This window comes from Vanessa tameamea, chromosome 5 (assembly GCF_037043105.1).
Source record: "Vanessa tameamea isolate UH-Manoa-2023 chromosome 5, ilVanTame1 primary haplotype, whole genome shotgun sequence".
Lineage (NCBI taxonomy): Eukaryota > Metazoa > Arthropoda > Insecta > Lepidoptera > Nymphalidae > Vanessa > Vanessa tameamea.
This window is the reverse complement of record NC_087313.1, coordinates 13,935,950-13,954,361: the sequence shown is the minus strand read 5'-3', so window position 1 is coordinate 13,954,361 and position 18,412 is coordinate 13,935,950. Positions and strand designations below refer to the sequence as shown.

Below are 18,412 nucleotides of genomic sequence, written 5' to 3'. Positions count from 1 at the left end.
ATTTGATTTGAGCTGCTTTTGCAATTTTATTACTAAGTTTGAGAAACCGATTAAATATTTTAGATTGAATTTAAGCGTATGTGTTTGTAAGGACAGATGTATCATACTAACAGACAGTTGTCTATTTACTAAGAATAATATATTTAATTTTGACTCGTTTTTCTCAAGCATTGTTCGGCGAGGAAGTTGTAAAACAGTTTATACATAGATTATCAATTGGCATTGTCGTAGGTTAGTTTATTTATTTAAAAAAAAAAAAAAAACTAAAAACGGATGCGCCGACGTCATTTGAATACTGAAAATGCATACTAAAAAACCGTCTGAGTATGTTGTTGTGTCTCTCGTTTCTATTGTTGTTATTTATTCACGCCAGAAAGAGACGAAAATATTCCAGGAAGCTTCTTAAAAAAGGACAACCCTTCCACAACCCTGCTAAGCATTCTATTATTTAGTTTTGTCAAAATGTTGTATATAACGTTGGGTGTAATAGATTCTAAACCTAAACGAAATTTCATAGAGTTTATTTTCGATTAATACAAATCATGATTTTATTGTTTTCAAATGTGGAAGGAATTAATATAATTCAGTTTTTTCATCTGTTTAAATTTCTTCGAACAGGTTCTGTTGTTTTGTTCATAGAAGTTTATATACTGGAAGTGTTATCAATACTTTTTTAATTAAATTATATTATAGATATAGAATTATTTGATCGTATCAGGAAACGTATCTAGAAATATATCACAGAGGGAATGAATATGAATCGCGTACATTAGTAGTTATAAGCTATAATTATTGAAATCCAATGATTGTAAGTGGATTTAAAACTAAAGTGATTATCGCAAACCAAGTTATATAATTATTTTTGTTTATAATGTCGATTAAACTTATATTGAATGTTACTTATAATTTCCACACATTAAACAAATAGCAAAATATAGTTTGTGAACAATTTTTGTTAAAACTATGCACGTGGCACTTCTACGAATGACAATATTCCGAGCATCTGATCCTCAGTAGGTATCGGCGGACTATCAGCTAGTAATTGACGCTCAAAAATAATTTATGCAAATATTTCTGAGAACATCGACCTTTGTCGGTAGACTCCGGGTAACTTATTTATTGTCACGACCAACGCCCGAACTACGCGCGCGACATTGGACATTGAGATTTTGACTGTCCTTAGGAAGCCCTTTAACTTCACGAGATTCTTTATACGAATTCCTAATATGCCGTCATCTCATTGAGTTCAATCTAAACTCATGATCACAGACACCTTTGATTGAACCTAAATGTTTAAAATGAAGTTGTAAGTTAATATAAGCCTGTAAAGGTCCCAATGCTGGACTAATGCCACCTAACATCTTCAGAATGCATGAACGCGGATGGTGGATACGCATATTGCAGATTTTATCCATCACCCCTGAGTACGATTTTTTTTTATACTCATTGGTGCTTGCCTTGATTCGAACCCGCTGTCTGTAGTTAAGACTGACGTATCCTAACCACTACGCCTCCTTGGCTCTGTTTATAATTTGGGAACCTATTACAAGATGACGTTGTAAATAAAGTCGATATTTAATATTTCAATAAAACGTGAATTCCAATTTAAATATACGACACTGTCCGTAAGGTAATTTATAGTTCATGAGTCGCTTCCAAAACTGGTTTTTAAGTGTTTCCACCGGGACATGAGCTCGAAACGTGCTGTATATGGTTAATAGATAGTTTAATCAAAATACGTCGTTAAATTGCATTGTTTACGCGCTCCCATCCGTCTGTCCTTCACGTGTTAAATATTAAGATGCGTCAGGGATCCGTAAGGAAACGAATCGAATTCAAAATGAAAAAATATCCTTTTCAATAATTATATCAACATTTTTTTAATGTAAAGAAGAAAACGATGGAGAAGCAGAGTGATGTTTCAGGAGAGATTCAAAGAGAAAAGTACATGAAAAGTGACCATTTTATTTTATGCGGAACCGATGTCATGTCGTTAGCCTCCTGACACAATATTTTTTTTAAGCCTTTCACTTCCGACCACAGGTATCGAAGGGATTTGATAGCCATTAGGTATTGGCAGCTGCGCGGGCGCAGATTTCCTGTATTCTTTGATACGCATGGGAAAATTGATCATTTTTTTTTTGTTCGTACACAGGTAGATATGACCCACTTCATTTAAAGATGTAAAATATAGTTATCTTGCTTCATTAAAGTAGTAACATTGCAATATTACTGTTTTAAATACAACACAAACGATTTTATATTCGGTTAAAAATTAACCTCGACCATAAACAATAGAAATTGAACGAAATCTCTAAAAAAATAAATTGAATATTAATTGAGAGTGTAAATGTAATTCGATATATGAAACAAATCGTGTTCAATCAACGTCGCTCGTCAACTGTCCATACTCGGAAGTGACCGGGGCATCGAACTTGCAATACCGCGAATCCGCGATGATGCAGCATTATACGTAGTTTCGCTGACATCGCCTCTATAATAATGATTAAACAATTTTGTTTTGTTTTCAATAACTATATTCAAACCAGAACTATATATAAACATATATTTGCATTTATTACCCTTCTACGTAACCGTCGACGGCAACATACGGACATACAATTATGAATTTTGAAATATTAAGTTTTGCATAAATTCTATAGCGCCCATCGCGTTATGAAATACAGTGTCCGCCATTTGAAATTTTATTGATTATAAGAAAAAACGAATTCAAAAATATTTGTAACAAATTTGGTACAAGTTATATAATTACAATTTATAAATATGACTCATATATATTTTGTTCATACATAATTCATATTTAATGACGATATATATATATATGTATATGACGTATATAAAAGTATAGCATACGTCTGCATTAAACATAGATTAAAATGCATGTCGTATATAATTACATTTCCCAAGTCGATACCAAATGCGCAGTCAATAGTTTTCCTTCCTTATAGTATTAGTGTTTATTATAAAACGACCAATTGCGAATTAATCTTATCAATTGATAAATAAATATAATATATAAGTACTGGTTATAATTAATGTTTTTTTTTTTGTAAAATGATTGGCAGTATAATACATTGCATTTTTAATTTATCGATAAATAAATTTGAATTGGTACTATTATATACCATTACTTTCCGATTCAGCATTTTATAATTATCTTTTTAGTAAATATTTAGATAGTGATAATTAGAACTGAGTAATTATCAAAATTGTATACAATAATACAAATAAGTTTTTACATAATAATTAATTTCAATTCGCGGAATTATTGTACTGGCTGAAGCACCAGTACCAACAACAGCCAAATTATAAGAAAAAAAAGAGTTTACTTTAAGAAAGAGTTTACTTTTTAGAAATTACTAGCAACCTTTAAAAGGCTTTGAATATTATCTGTCATTAAAAATTGTGTTAAATAATATTTATCTTTAATGTTCAAATTCATTCATACATAGCTTTATCTTTATATGATTAAATTTTGAATTTTAAATTTTGTTTTTAATTTTTACTATTATATAATTTCAAATTTAATTTCGTTTTTGTATTTGCAAATAAAATGCAAATAAATTTATTATCAGGTAAACTCGCGTGTTGACACAGATAGTTTGACAGTTTACATTTGTATATTTTCCGTATTATGTCAGTGACCTGTATGTATGTTAGGGCGGCGCATATACCTACTTCTTAGGCGGAAACTTTCGAAACGCAAAATATACATTCAATGCATTCAACAATATGCCGAATTAGATTATTCAAATATTTTGTTATTTAAACAGAATCTGATAATTGAACGTATTGCATTTTTGAAAGACAAATTGTATCGATTTTAGATAAACGAATATAACGTACGATTCGTTGAAATTATAATACCCGAACATTAGTTAGTTGTATATAAAATTTATTTTATACATTTATTTCTCATTTAATGAATCATCAATAGAGTGCAGATACAATAGACATCCTGGATGTGAACGACGACATGATTTTAAAGTTAGTTGACTTGGTGGTAGGGCTTTGATATTCGACCGCCAAACAGCAATACTTAGTATTATATTCCAGTTTGAAGGGGGAGTGAGCCAGTGTAACTACAGGCACAAAGGACAACATCTTAGCTTTCAAGGTAAGTGCATTAGCGATGAATGGAATGGTAAATATTTCTTGCAGTAACGTCAATCTATGTATCTGATATATTAATAGATATAGAAACGCCTACCCTTGATTCAACATATATTTTGTTAAATGGCAATAATTTACAATTGTCAAACCCGTGTGTGCATGAGGCTGGTGTAATGTAATAGAATTTTTCGACCATTGTCAACATGTCTTGATTGAGCTCGCAGCATCCGCGGTATTCTCTCGGACAATACTGCATTGTGTGCGCACATACTCCGATATATGTGTAGATATTGTGCTCGAAATTGAATTGTATAATGTGTTATTCAGTTTTCATGTTGCTCGTTGGGAGACGATATTTTAATCTTGGCTTTGGATGATACGCATGGAACTTTTATTGTTTCGGAAATAGACATTATATTTATCTCGGATATCTGATATTTTTGATTAGTACTACTCGAAAATATCTTCAGTTTCTATTGGGATAATATGGTTATATTTTGAGGTATATAGGGATTAAATTATTTCAGTAAGGATTTCATAAATATAAACAAAACTAATAACTTTTGTAATAAAAGAAACGAGAAATACGTCGTCCGTTTTAATCGGTAGTAATTTGAATCAAAGTAAAATGCTATTTTGATTTCGATGGATTTTATAACTTATTAATAATTAATTATTATATATTCGAAGTAATACGAATTATTTAACGAAAATAAAATGTAATAAACTAGGTTCCCGAGCGGAGAAATTGACGCAAAGGACTAATATTATATTTACTATTTAAAACAAGAACAGATAATAATGAATTTATATTGCAATATTTTTTTACTTTCCTTATACGTAACGTAAAAATTATTTTGTGTCATATAAATCTATTGAGGAAACATCTAACATAAATAAAACTTAAAGTATTCTTTATAAATTATAAGTAACAGTTGAATACACTTGTGATTACAAGTGTACCCCGCTCGTATCCTTGTATCCTCAGAATCAACTGAATATTGTATTCAATTCCGTGTAATTTTCCTTCAATTCATAAACTTTTTTATGCGGTATTTTCCCAATAAATAAAAAATGTACTATATGTATGTATATATAGTAAAAACTTTTCTTAATATTTCATAGATATGAAATAACTATTCCGTCATTCCAATGTCAAGACTAAGTTGTAAGTTGTAAAATGGTTTTGACATAGTAACGATGATGACTACTGGCGTTGAGTGTACCGAGTAATGATTGATTGGTCTTAATACCACGTATGCAATAGATGTACAAAAAAGCAGTCCGTCGTCTCGAAATTAGTTTCTGATATTTAATTGATTAAGAAGACCCACGTTAATATCTATTCTTATAATGTTATAGTTGTAAGTCGTTGCGAAATCTGTCTAGCGAAATATTTATAGGAAAGAATAAAAATAAAAATTCTACATAAATTTTCATTTAATTTATGTTGAATTTTTAATTATGTTTTTGTAATTCTTGGACTTTATTTGCATTGAATAATATTTAATATTGTGTGACTATTACTAATGTATTTGTCATTTGAAGCAATATTGCTGGAAATCGATGGCTATTTATATCATTGTTTGATTTCCAAATAAATAAATAAAAAAAAATATATTCACACAACATATTACTTATACAATATAAAGTATGGTTTTAGGATAATCTAGGCGATACTTTCAGAGATGTAGCTGTACGTAGCAGGCGTAGCGTCGCTACGCGCGTAGACGCTTTTACAGGTTTTTATTATTTGTTTAATGCAAGTAATACTTAGTTGCATTACTCGTATTTGTAACAGAGAGATCGCATAAGCGTGTGCGTAAATAAAGATAAAAAACTCGTTCTAAAAAATATTATTACAGAGTGTGCAATGGAAATAATATCCCCGCAGTATCAAGTACGTATTTTGTATGATATATTGTAATCGTCATTACATGCAGTGAGGACGTTAGTACCCACGTACGCTGGTAGTTTAGGCGAGATGACACGATTTTTTCAAAGAATGCGGAAAATCAACCGACGCAATTGGGTCGCGTGCTATTTAGAATGTCTTGCTTTCGAGAAATAAATAAGTTATTGTAACATTCCATTGCGGATCTGTTCACCGTTAAGAGCGGCTCACGTCAATCCAGACACACCTTTTTTCACTCGTAAATAAGCCGAGAGTTAAATAATTACAAACGCCGGCTGAAACACTCGTCGACAGATACGCCGGCGTTAGCTGCGTGACGCTTCGGACAAAAAGTTAGAACTTACTGTATCTTTTCATGAGAGACTTCTTGTAGGCTTTGCCGGATATGGGATCCTCGCCAGGGCTGAGCCTGCCTGCGGAGTCATCCGATTCTGTGCCCGAGTCCCGGCCGGCGGCCAGGTAGTCTCGGGATTGTCTCAGGATAGTCTGTGCTCTGACATAGTCAGAGGGATCCGCGAATGAGTGACGGGCGAAGTCCCGTACAGTAATTTCTTTGCGCGTATGTACGGTCAAATCTAGAGGTGCATCAGCATCTTCCTCGGGTGAGGGTTCAGGGTAAGCCTTGCGGGCGGCAAGGGTGCGTGGTTCAGAATCCGCGCTCATTGCTCTACGATCCGTTACCGGTGATCGGCGCGTGTCAGGTCCAGCACTCGCCGGACGGCCCTCCACAGCCATCATGATTAATTATTCACACAGACACCATAATCACAAGCGTTTCCAGTTATGTCATATAGCGTAATGTGTTGTGTTGAAACCGCGCGCCGCGTCCGCCGGCGTTCGCGTCGAATTGCGGACTGATGTCCCAGTTTTGTCGACGAGTTCCACTGACTCGGTGAGCTCGCTTCGGCAACGTTCGGCGCCGCTCGGACACTTTCGTTTTCGTATCGTGGTTTATGTGTGCGTCTGTGCGCACACAGCTGCGTCCCGATCGTTGTAGATGTAAGTGTGTGCTGAGTTGGTGTGCGTCGAGCTTTTTCCACTTTCGTCGGCGAGCTTTCCTTAATTTCCCGAGTTGCCAGACAGGTTTTCACTGAGCCCCGTCTGTTAAATATATATAATACAAAACCCGTTGCTTTGATCTAACTACGCATGTTTGAGACTTAGAAAATGTATGTTAGGAAAATATTAGTATATTTAGTGCTAGATATACAATCTCATGTTTCATGATACACCGTAGTATCATCGAGAGAAATGTTTCTTGGGTGACCTACATCCAGTGTGAGTCATCTCAACGAATCTGCGAGTGGCACGGATTTTACCGGATACATTATTCGTATTATGCAATATGGTATTACGATAAATGATAAAACAATGATCGTAGGGACGCCCGTTACGGCGGGCAGAAATATAAAATAATAAAATAATTATAAGAAACCGGAACGCGAGTATCTACAGCACGATTTGCGTAACGAACCACGTAAACAAATTGTGTTTTTTTTTTTATCTAACGCCCGGGGCATTGACCGACTTTACAAATAAAATTGCGCGTGCGCCGACCACGTGACACACTGACTAAACCAGCGTAAAACGATCTACTCTACCCTCGAGTTCTTTTACGTCGTTGGAACGATGCGATGTGATGTACTAGTTTTCAAAGGTCATCGTTATATGGTGTGTTCAGTAACAGTATGTACGCAATAAATAGAGACAATGTCAAAGTTTTATGTGGCATATGAAGACAGAATATGGCGTTTATTGTTAATACGAGAGGAGGTGAGCGGTGGATGTTTTAATGTAAACAAGGAATCGACCCGATACACTTGACCTTCTGTACGATCCATGTTTAGCGGTTTATGTTCTATGAAATATTGTTGCAATAAAATATTTATATAATTTCTTGAGACTACTCATTAATAGACACAACATTGTACAGTAATTATAAATCGAAATATAAATAAGTTAAACGATAACGTGTTACGGTAACGATAGAAATTGTATTTGTAAACTATGGGATGCATAGCATTAGAAACGAGGATCCAATACTTGAAAGCAGTTTATTAGATTTAAAAATAATATCAATTCCTAATAAATATCAGCAGTCTTTACAGTAAGCTATTTATTTATTGGTACAATACCTACCTGGGTACTGACTTGTTCATGGTGAGTTTATACCAAATTAAAATCCATACAATTGAATTTAGTTGCGCTATGGAGAGACAGACAGTGAGACAATTTAATTACAAAAACATGACAATTTACATGTTAGATCAGTACTGCTTATCTGTAGGAACAAACTCAAAGCTCACCGCAGACCACAATCGTAAAATAACACAAGTTATAGTGAACACTATGAATTATAACATCGTAAGTCGATTATCAACATTTTTCGTGTGAGAAAAGAAGTGAGTATGATAGTGACTGTCGAATAAAATTAAATTCGGGTCAATGGGCCACACGATGGTCAGTGATCAACATAACCCATATTCATAATAAGACTAAGGCATTTTTATTACTGGTGTTATAACTTGAGTCAGTTTAATAACTTTCAATTGAGATATTGCATTAAGGGACTTTGTGTGGACATAGTCAATCTGCCTATGAGACTCAATATGGCTTAGTAGGTAGTACACGTGATCTTACCCGATTTAAATAAAGGAAAACCTCGTAAGGAAACCTGCATATATAGAATGATATTCTGCTAGTATTCAACCTTATTAAGGCTATTATACTTTATTTATGAAAATGACAACTCTAACAAGATCTAGTTAAACATCAATGTCAAATGTATAGTTCGTTCTTTTAAGAATCTAAGATGGACTCCATAATTATCTGTATCGGATACATCACGGGTCAAATGCTATCAAAACGGATCGGGCATTGAACCCGCTACCGCTTACGTAACAGAGCCCAGAATGATCTTAGGAGATATTCTGAATTACTCGAAACAATTATATCCGTGCTAATTATCTCTTGATAAAATAAACATATTTTTATTAATAGGATATAGTTATTTGAAACATTTGCAATAAAACATATTGTGGTGTGTAATTTTATTAAAATATATTCATTCAGATTATCGGAATAAGCTTACAAGATTATATTTTCAATGATTGGTTAGGTATAATATAATATAATATAAAACCCGATAGCAAAGACTTTTTTTAATTTGGCTTCCGTTGAAATTCCTACGCGGTAAGCTATGGCTCCCATTAGAATGTGCTACTAGGTAACATGGAGAGGGTTGTGTAGGTAGTTTTGCTATCCTCTGTATATCTCCTCACCTTGAAATCGATGCGACGCAAAAAGTACGAAATCAATAAAATATTGGAAACATAATTTAAGTGGTTCAACTGTTTGCATGTCCAATATATGGGACGAGGGCTTCTCAGTTTATTTACGTAAATAGTATTGTGTGTTTCTAATTTAGAAATGAATCTGTCTTCCATTTACTTCAACAAGTTCAATTGATATCAAACATTAGCGTGTTAATTATAAATGTAATTCTATAATTACTTTAAATAAAACTCACCACAGAACGGAACTTAGCTTTGGTAGAATAAGTTAAAACAAAATAAAAAAAAAATAAACATTAAGGATCGGAATCGATCCGACGCTTAGATCATCAATCTTTCGCTTCCTTCGCGCCAATTTATCCGCGAGCGAGAGAGAAAGATATAGGAATGCCAATAGGTGGGAATGAGACAAAATAGACATAAAGCAATGTTGGGGATTCGTTCGTTCGGATAATCGCTGTGAATTGTAGGAGGAAGATGCAAGAAATATTATACATATTTTTAAAAGATGTATATTAACTATTTATTGATATTTATTAATACTTGTAAGGTTAAAGTCTACATTGTAAAAGAAATGAATTGTCTATGTTAACATTTTACAGTTTGTCTGTGTTGTTACGCTCGACCTATTGTTAAACAGTTATAGATAATATCAAGATTCTGGTAAAGGCACTTTCAATTAGACAAATACTAAGAATTAAAAAATTATTGGTAAGATTTTGGAGTAAGAATGTATTGAAGAATTCTTATTAGAAAAACATTGTTAGTAAATTCCTAGACACGAACGTATTACAATATAACAATAAATTTTCTTTAAAGAAAATAATCTTTATTGTTTGTTTTGATTGTGAATTCGAGACGATTTCGGAGACGAAATAATTATCAAAATATATTTCGTTTTTTTTTTTTTTATTTATTTACCAGACCAATGTCCTTATCGAATAAAACATTGAGAGTAGAACTGTAAATGTTGTTCATATTTTTTTTTACTAATAATTTCACAAAGATTCAGTTAGTTTAACAATCAAACATTTAGAATTATTAAATGAAAGATTAACCAACGTACAGTAAAAATAACTATTTGTACAACATTGGCAAAATACTAACATCTTGATATATTACTATAAAATGTAAATGAATAAAAAAGAACGTGTATTTAAAACACGTTGGGCAATAAACGCAAGCTGATGGAGATAAAAAATAAAAACTTAAATTCCATTTATGAATAATTAAAAGTTCTTCAGAATTATCTTATGAAATAACTTCGTCTAGTAACAGGCATACCATAAACTGCTTTAATTGTGTATCATATTTTGCTGTTAAATACTACAGAAAAAGTTGCACGCATCTAAAAGAGAAATTTCAAAACGTAATTTTAAACTCGCGCAGCGTTTCCGAACTGATAGCACGGGCAAGTGCAGTCGATGTACGGATTCAAGGCTACGGCGCCTGCGCACGCGCACACACCGACACTCACACACACGCGCTTAAATGTAATTGGCAACGATTAGCACAGGAAGGCTGGTTTTGTATTTTTTTGTCATATAAATAACATACACCTATCCGGGCAAGTTGGCGCCAGCTAGATTAGGATAACTTGACTCCGTTTGTTAATTCATTTTTGCTACTTTTTCTGCGATTTGTTGCCATATTTATCTTAGTACTGTTTATACTTAAGACGATTGTATGACTTCTCGTAAACAAACTATAAAAATATCAATTAGGTTAATTTTTCATGTCGATAACGGAAGAAATTAATTCAAACATTTTAAAATTGCAACTTCCAATCCAAATATTTCTAATGAATCCTAAAATATTATAGTTGTCTTAACATCACAAATTTTAGATAAAGCAAATGTTTCGGTAGAAATTCATGGACGAATATTCAGCTGTGCGCAGCGGAAGCACAAATTTTCTTCGAAGTAAAATAGGCGTTTATCGAGATATTAGTTGCTGACTATTTCTAATATTTTAATTTATTTCAATATTAAAATGATACATGAAGAATAAGTCAGCACATCAGTAAGATTTGTGAACATTATAGTATTTGCTAAACTTATATAATACCTGATAGAGTTTAGTATAATTACAAGAATTAAAATATTTTGTAATTATAGTAGTTACATAAATAACCTGATGTACTCGTAGTACTTTTGTTGTACTGTAAACATCAATTACAGTACAAAGTGCACTGACAGCGTCCGTCTGTTTTTATTCGATATCTTTGTGTACTAATTTTATTAATAAATAGTGAACTCGTAATTCTTTTTTAAATTTTGTTGATTATACGTCACAGATTATATCGTCGTGATGATTTGATATGTCTGTAGAAGTCCCGCTCAAGTTTATCTGGAATCCAGTTTTTGTTCTAAATGTGACTGATACTACTATATTTAACTAAACATGTTTCATGATTTGAGATTAAGTGAACTCAAAGTTGTTTTTTTTTTTTAAATAATTAAGGACGATTTTATAAATACGAAATATATCTGAAGTTGTTGCTACGCGACCGGTGAAAACTAATGAACGAAGTTGCCAAGCTGTCATAACTTCTAGAACGTAATTGATAACATTAAAAAATAATGCAAGTGTTCTTCAAACACAGAGTATAAGACAATTCTTAAAGCAAATACGATCGAGTGTTTACGCGCCAATAACTTGCCTTGGCGTGTGCAAACACCGGACAGCAGATAATACTTAATTCCTCATTAGTAAATATATTACAAGCATGACTTGAACTACAAAAGTGTTATATCGAAATAATAAAATGCTTCATTTCGATCAATTTAATAAGACAGTGGAAGATATATTCATAAATAATTTACGGATGTATTATAAAGCAGACGTGTATTGATTTTTATTTTTTAATAATATAAAATCATACATACTATGTATTTATTTCATTGATAATAATATTTACAATAGCGCCATAATAGATTAATATGCACACTACAAGAATTAACTCAAAAACGGAATGAATTAAACAACATTAAATAATTGAAATCATAAAACTGATCATTTATATTTCATTTCCATATTTAGAATGAAAAATACTGTTCTAGTACCACGATCTACTGATCTCATTACGCCGCCATGTTGGCATGTTCATGTCGATCTCGGCGCATGCGCACGTCGAGAAAAAACAGCGGTAATCGACGGAATTTTCACTCGCGAGAAATATATAGATAGTGAAAACTGTAAACAAACATGTTATGCGAGGTAGCGTCGGCAGCGACGAGAGAAAGTATCCGTCCCTTACGTTTCAAAAATTCTTATAATTATTTATACGTGACAAGAAATCGCTGAAATATTAATATTAATAATTTGTACTAATCGTATGTCTTAAGCTTAGTATTGGAACGCATTGTTATAAATCATTTATAGTGTATAATGTTCTTTTGAATTTTTTTATTTCAAATTATTTATTAAATTTCAAATCTATATATCATAAGTAGTCTTCAATATATTTTAACATAATATAGTTATCTAATTTTGCTGTCGCTTCCCGAGCGGGTAGAACGTACAGTTTTTGCGGTACTAGCGAAATTGAAAGTGGAAACCGTCGTAATTATTACATTGTTCAGCGAGAAAAACTGCCGTGCGACCGGCGAAATCCGTCCGTCGTTGCATTGAAACTTACTAGTCTGTCGACGATTCTGCGGAGTAATAATACATGTTTGAATTGACTTATTGATATTGTTAAACCGTACAATATTGTCAAATCGTTAATCATAACTCTAAAGGTCGTAAGTACAATTAGGTGTACTTATAAACAGAAAATAATGAATATTTATTTTGTTATGTTTTATTAATAAATTTTTTCGTCCCGCTGTTTCTATAGTATCTATACGACCTTTTGCGATAACGGTAAATAAATAATTTTAAACACTTTCTTCAATAAAGTACCGAAACATTACGTAACATAAAAAATGTACAATGATATATATATGCTATATGCTATTTGAGGTTATTATAGGTTGTAAGAAAAAACTCGATTCTCACTGCAGAAGACGAGCGTGAAATGACAGAACGTGACGTGCGACATAGATAAATAATTATCATAAAATGTATAACATACAGTCATACACGTATCAAAATGACGTACCACCGGAAGTCGGTTGTCAACATTTCACGACTACGATCCGAAATGAATTCTGACAGAATTGTACCGCTGTATTAAATTGAGAAAAATAAGTTATGCTATACATAACATTATATAAATACGTAAACGTTAAAAGTATGGTTCTATTTCATTTGAATAATTTCCAAGCGGTGTGAAGACATTACAGCCACTTTAACATTGCGTGACCTAGTTCTGAAGTTTTATAATATATTAGCACTACCCCGTTGAGGTATATGTATGTATTTGAACATATTCATTCGTCTCGGTATATATAAAAGAAATACAGTTAGAACAAACTTAAATGAAGCAGCCCTACCTTAAAATTTAAATTAAGAGAAATATGATTTCGTTTCTATGTAACAAAAAGGTTGTTACCGAACTTCAAGTCTCTATGTATTATAAATTAGATCGTCTGCTGTCAGTCAGTGAACAGCTATTTACGAGTGTGTGATAACTTGTCTTAACTTAAACAGACGACACGCTTAGGCCGCGTTCTGATACGCGTTTTTCTATATCACGTCGAAGCGACTTGGCGAGTCATCGATGAATCAATATAACTGTTACGGTGTATATATTAGTCGTATGTGTCGGCTTCATTACGTAATTTACACAATGGCTCATACGAAAATGGTGACAATGAAAATGCCGCAGGTGGTAGACTACATATATAGATTTTGTACAAACAAACCGAGAAACATAACTGATCGCGTTTGACGGCCACGAGTGACGGCTCATATATACACAAAATAAATCAAACAGGTACACGCAAACAGGTATACCCTCCACGTGGTCAGTATTTATTATATCTAATTTAACAATTTTCATTCCAACGTGATCGTTTTAAGAACTATAAGTATTGTTTATTAATCTAAAATCTTTCGATGCATATGTACACTTTTTACTTTGTGTAAAAAAAATCTTTATCAAAACATTTTCATACCTCAAAGCGAAATATGACATTCGAATTCAATTTATTTACATAATATTTTAATAAATATATAATTACAAAATAATATCTAAAAGGGACGTTATCTTACAAGACAAAGCAACAGATATTTTAATAGTAATTGGGCACTGAAATTGTAGTCTAGACGTCGGCCTTGAAGTCTTGTAGCCCGCAGGGTTGGTTCGGGACTTGTGATATTATTTATTCATCAAACAGTGTTGGATAAGACCCATACCAGACCTGAATATATCTAGAAATTCTCGAGCCATGTACTCATTAACGTAACCATATAGTTTGCTATGTACTTTATACAACTAATGTAGGTATGAGCCGTTACATAAATATAATAGAAGTGCTCGGAAGAATAGAAAACGCGATGAATAATTGTATAGTGCAGGAATATACGTATTTAAAAATAAAAAGATATCGAAGCCAGCAAGAATGTTTGACAATTACTTCTGCTTTATAATTATACACGCGAAGAAATATCTTGTGATATGTCTTAATTAAAATAAAGACGAAAGGGAAACGGGGGGTACTCGTGCGCAGCGACGATTCCGACTTACTCGCTACACGAGAGATGGAAGTGGGAAGAGCTATCTGGAGATATTGTTACAGAATATACACTAGCACTGCAATCTTATTAGCACAGATAACAAAAAATATATTTTCTTATCTGTTAAAGTTTAGGACTATTTTTGAATTTGACATTGACATTGACATTGATATCTATATTCCATAATAATCTAATTAAGTTTTAAAACAGTCATATTATGGTTTATTATTTGTTATTTTATTTTTATTTGATACTTTCAATTTATATATAAATACGCAATAGATATTACATTTGCATTTTTAAAATATAGCTAAGAACACAACTCGCTTTATGTTAATCTATTTGAAATTAATTCTAGATCTACATAGAAAAAATATCATCGACTTGACGTAACGCCAAAGTGGGTCAAACAACATTATCTCAAGACATAGCGCGGGCTGCGTGTACTCTCAATGTCAAGTTTCCCTCGCCGGCTAGAATGCACTTTCTTCCTGCACACAGACATGGCAACACTGTATACGGCACACTTAGTCGCGGCTGCAACATGCACACGTGGGGAGCAAACGAAAGTTTGTGAATAGACACGAAAGTTGTAATATTATTTATCGTTTATTACCCGTTTTGTGATTAATTATGATTTATTTTTTATCTGTTTAGAATGTCATAAAATAGAATTAGATTTCACATAAAACGGCATCAAAATTTACCGTACTAAGCCCTACAAATGTTTGTTTCATTGTTATAGTACTTACGCCAAGCGCGTGCGGTGTCTGATAACCAAAAGTATTGTATCTTACCTGAAAAATAAATACAAGATATGGTTAAAATAAAATTATTTTACAATAGTTGTCCAGAAATAATGGAAATATATGTTTTAAATTAACAATGAAATTGTGATGAAGATGCGCTCAGGAGGTGTTGTAGTTTTGCGAAAAAAGTTTGCATGTTAGCAGCAAGGAGTGGGATTCCTGTCTTTGCTGTCAGGGGACTGTTGAGATGTCAGATGTTCTGCTCAAACAGTTTCTGTCAAACCGATGTCAAACACCGGAGACAGCAAGACGAGGCGAGTATTTTTTGTTCATCAACCGAGCCTCTTGACGTTTTTTAATATTTTTTATTATTATTTTTTTAATGTTATAGTGGGCAAACGAGCAGGAGGCTCACCTGATGGAAAGTGATTACCACCGCCCATGGACATCTGCAACACCAGCGGAGTTGCAGGTTCGTTGCCGGCCTTTTAGGAAGGAGTACGCTCTTTTTTTGAAGGTTCCAAAATATTTTTTAAATATGAATATGATATATTCCCACGACCTTGCTAAGGTTAGCTTAGATATAATTCTATTATGTGTTTGTGAGGTTTTACTTTTATCTAATCACGTTTATTGCGGATACTGGAATTGATAATGATTTAAAGTCTTCAAAAATTAAGATGTACGCAAAATAAATGTGAATTTGATATAAATATCGCTTCATTCAAACGATTTATTCGTAATCACTCTTCAAAAATTCAAACACATAAACAATACTTCTTTTTCTAAGACGCTAAAAACTTTTTACTGTTTATACGAAGTGGCTGTTTATATTTTAGGTCAGTATAATCTCTCATGACAGATTATGTTTTGCTTATCATCTAAAAAAAATTAATAATGATTTTCCAGTATAAATAAATCTAATCAGATCAAATTCCATTTCGGTCGAATCAAAATATGCTTTATTCACGTAGGCTCAATCTAAAGGATTAAATAAAATTTAAAAGTTACCACCGGTTCTGGATGTCGCCTCTACCGAGGAGAACCTAGTTCTCTGATTCGAAGTCGGTAACAGTCCTTTACATTTGTTATAGCACCTGTCAATACCCCAATGTATAAAGGAAACTTATGTAAATACATTTATATGTATATATTACATACATACATGTACTCGTTCCTGTTTTATTACATAACTAAATATACATTCAAGTCGAAAGAACAGTTATGTATTTTTTGTCGTTATTATATATGCATATCTGTAATCAGCTATTAATAATTGTTGACAAGTTTGAAAATGTGTCTCTGTCGCACAATAGGTGCCGCGCATATTGCATTCGATAATAGAGTCGAAAAAATATCATAGCGGCGAGGAACGCCCGCTGAACGTTCGCTTGTCGGATATAAAAACTATTGAAGTAGCTTGTTATATTACTATTTATTGATAAAGAATATAATTAATATAAAACAAATTTAATTAGTTGAACAAATTGGATTTCTTATTGTTACTCGTTGAATATTAAAAAATTGTTCGCTCTGTTCCACTTTGACGATAAATAGAATTTATTTACATTCATGGCCCAAATTCTACTTATATTCCTGTCTAAGAAACAAATTCGTCAAATAAATAATTTATTGCTTTCGCAGAAAGTTTACGAAAATGTGCTGTATAAATACGTTCTTTTGAAAAAGCGCTTTTATTTATAAATTATATGGCTGAATATGTCGGCGAGTGAGCGAAGTACAAAGGCCCGTGACGCCGATTTATCTGCAAAGCAACGTTGCCATCGATGAGATTAAGTTAAATTACTACAGCCACGAGTTAGCAGAGTCGAAGAAGTGAATTTAGAGATAATTAGTTTTCGCTTCGCTGGATCGCGCACGTTTGTTCGATACTTAAGCGTTGTAGCGTCTCTTGTATGTCACGTGATACTCATTAAAGGTTTAAAATATTTTTTAGATATAATGTTTTTTTTGACTGAAATGCTTAAAATTAAGATTTAGATATTTTTTTATAGTTAAATTGAATAAATTTAAAATGACAATCCTTAGTATTCCCCTATCTATATCCGTCAAAGCCTAGTTTAAGAAGAAGAATTAAAGGCTTATTAATTTCATTGCGTCCTATTGATATATAACCACACATACCCAAAATAAAATATCTCATGACGGTATTGTATATAAACGAGTTTATGATTTCTTGACTTCCTGACTTTTCATTTTAATATTTAATAAAAGCGTATGTGACGTAAACGCCGTACGGACGTAATCTCCGTTTTTTGTACATATAGATATGACCTACATCGGTGCTTTATGAAAGCCCAACCCACACTAAGCCTAGGTAACAAAAAGTTTCTGAAAGCCGCCATGAGGAAGGTTGGATGTAATGACTACTTATATATACATAAATTATGCTGCTATTATGTGTCGCCGCTATATGATTATTATCCTATACATATCATATACATATACAATGTTTCATTTTATATAGTATTTATTATATATAATTTTACATAATCGACAATATTAAGCAATCTAATTTATGAATTTCAGGCAGACTTAGATCTATACATAGAAACAGTGCCACACAGACACAGACGTCTACTAACGCTACTATAGACACAAGACACACACACATCGATAGCGTCTACGGGCTGTACAGGGTGTAGAGGGAGCTACACAAAGACGAACAGAGGGAA

At 32.7% G+C, this 18,412-nt stretch overlaps 1 protein-coding gene across 3 annotated transcripts in view; it reads right to left on the bottom strand.

Moving 5' to 3' along the window:
* Window positions 1–18,412, bottom strand: part of LOC113404464 (ecdysone-induced protein 74EF) — a 151,558-nt gene that overhangs the window by 40,564 nt on the left and 92,582 nt on the right. The window contains exon 1 of one of the 3 annotated variants that reach the window (XM_026645361.2): window positions 6,394–6,923. The exons of the other annotated variants lie outside the window; for them this stretch is intronic. Coding sequence (XP_026501146.2) covers window positions 6,394–6,787 — 394 coding nt within the window. The 5' untranslated portion in view covers window positions 6,788–6,923. Of the gene's footprint in view, window positions 1–6,393; window positions 6,924–18,412 lie in introns of those variants that run through there. 3 annotated transcript variants of the gene reach the window in all.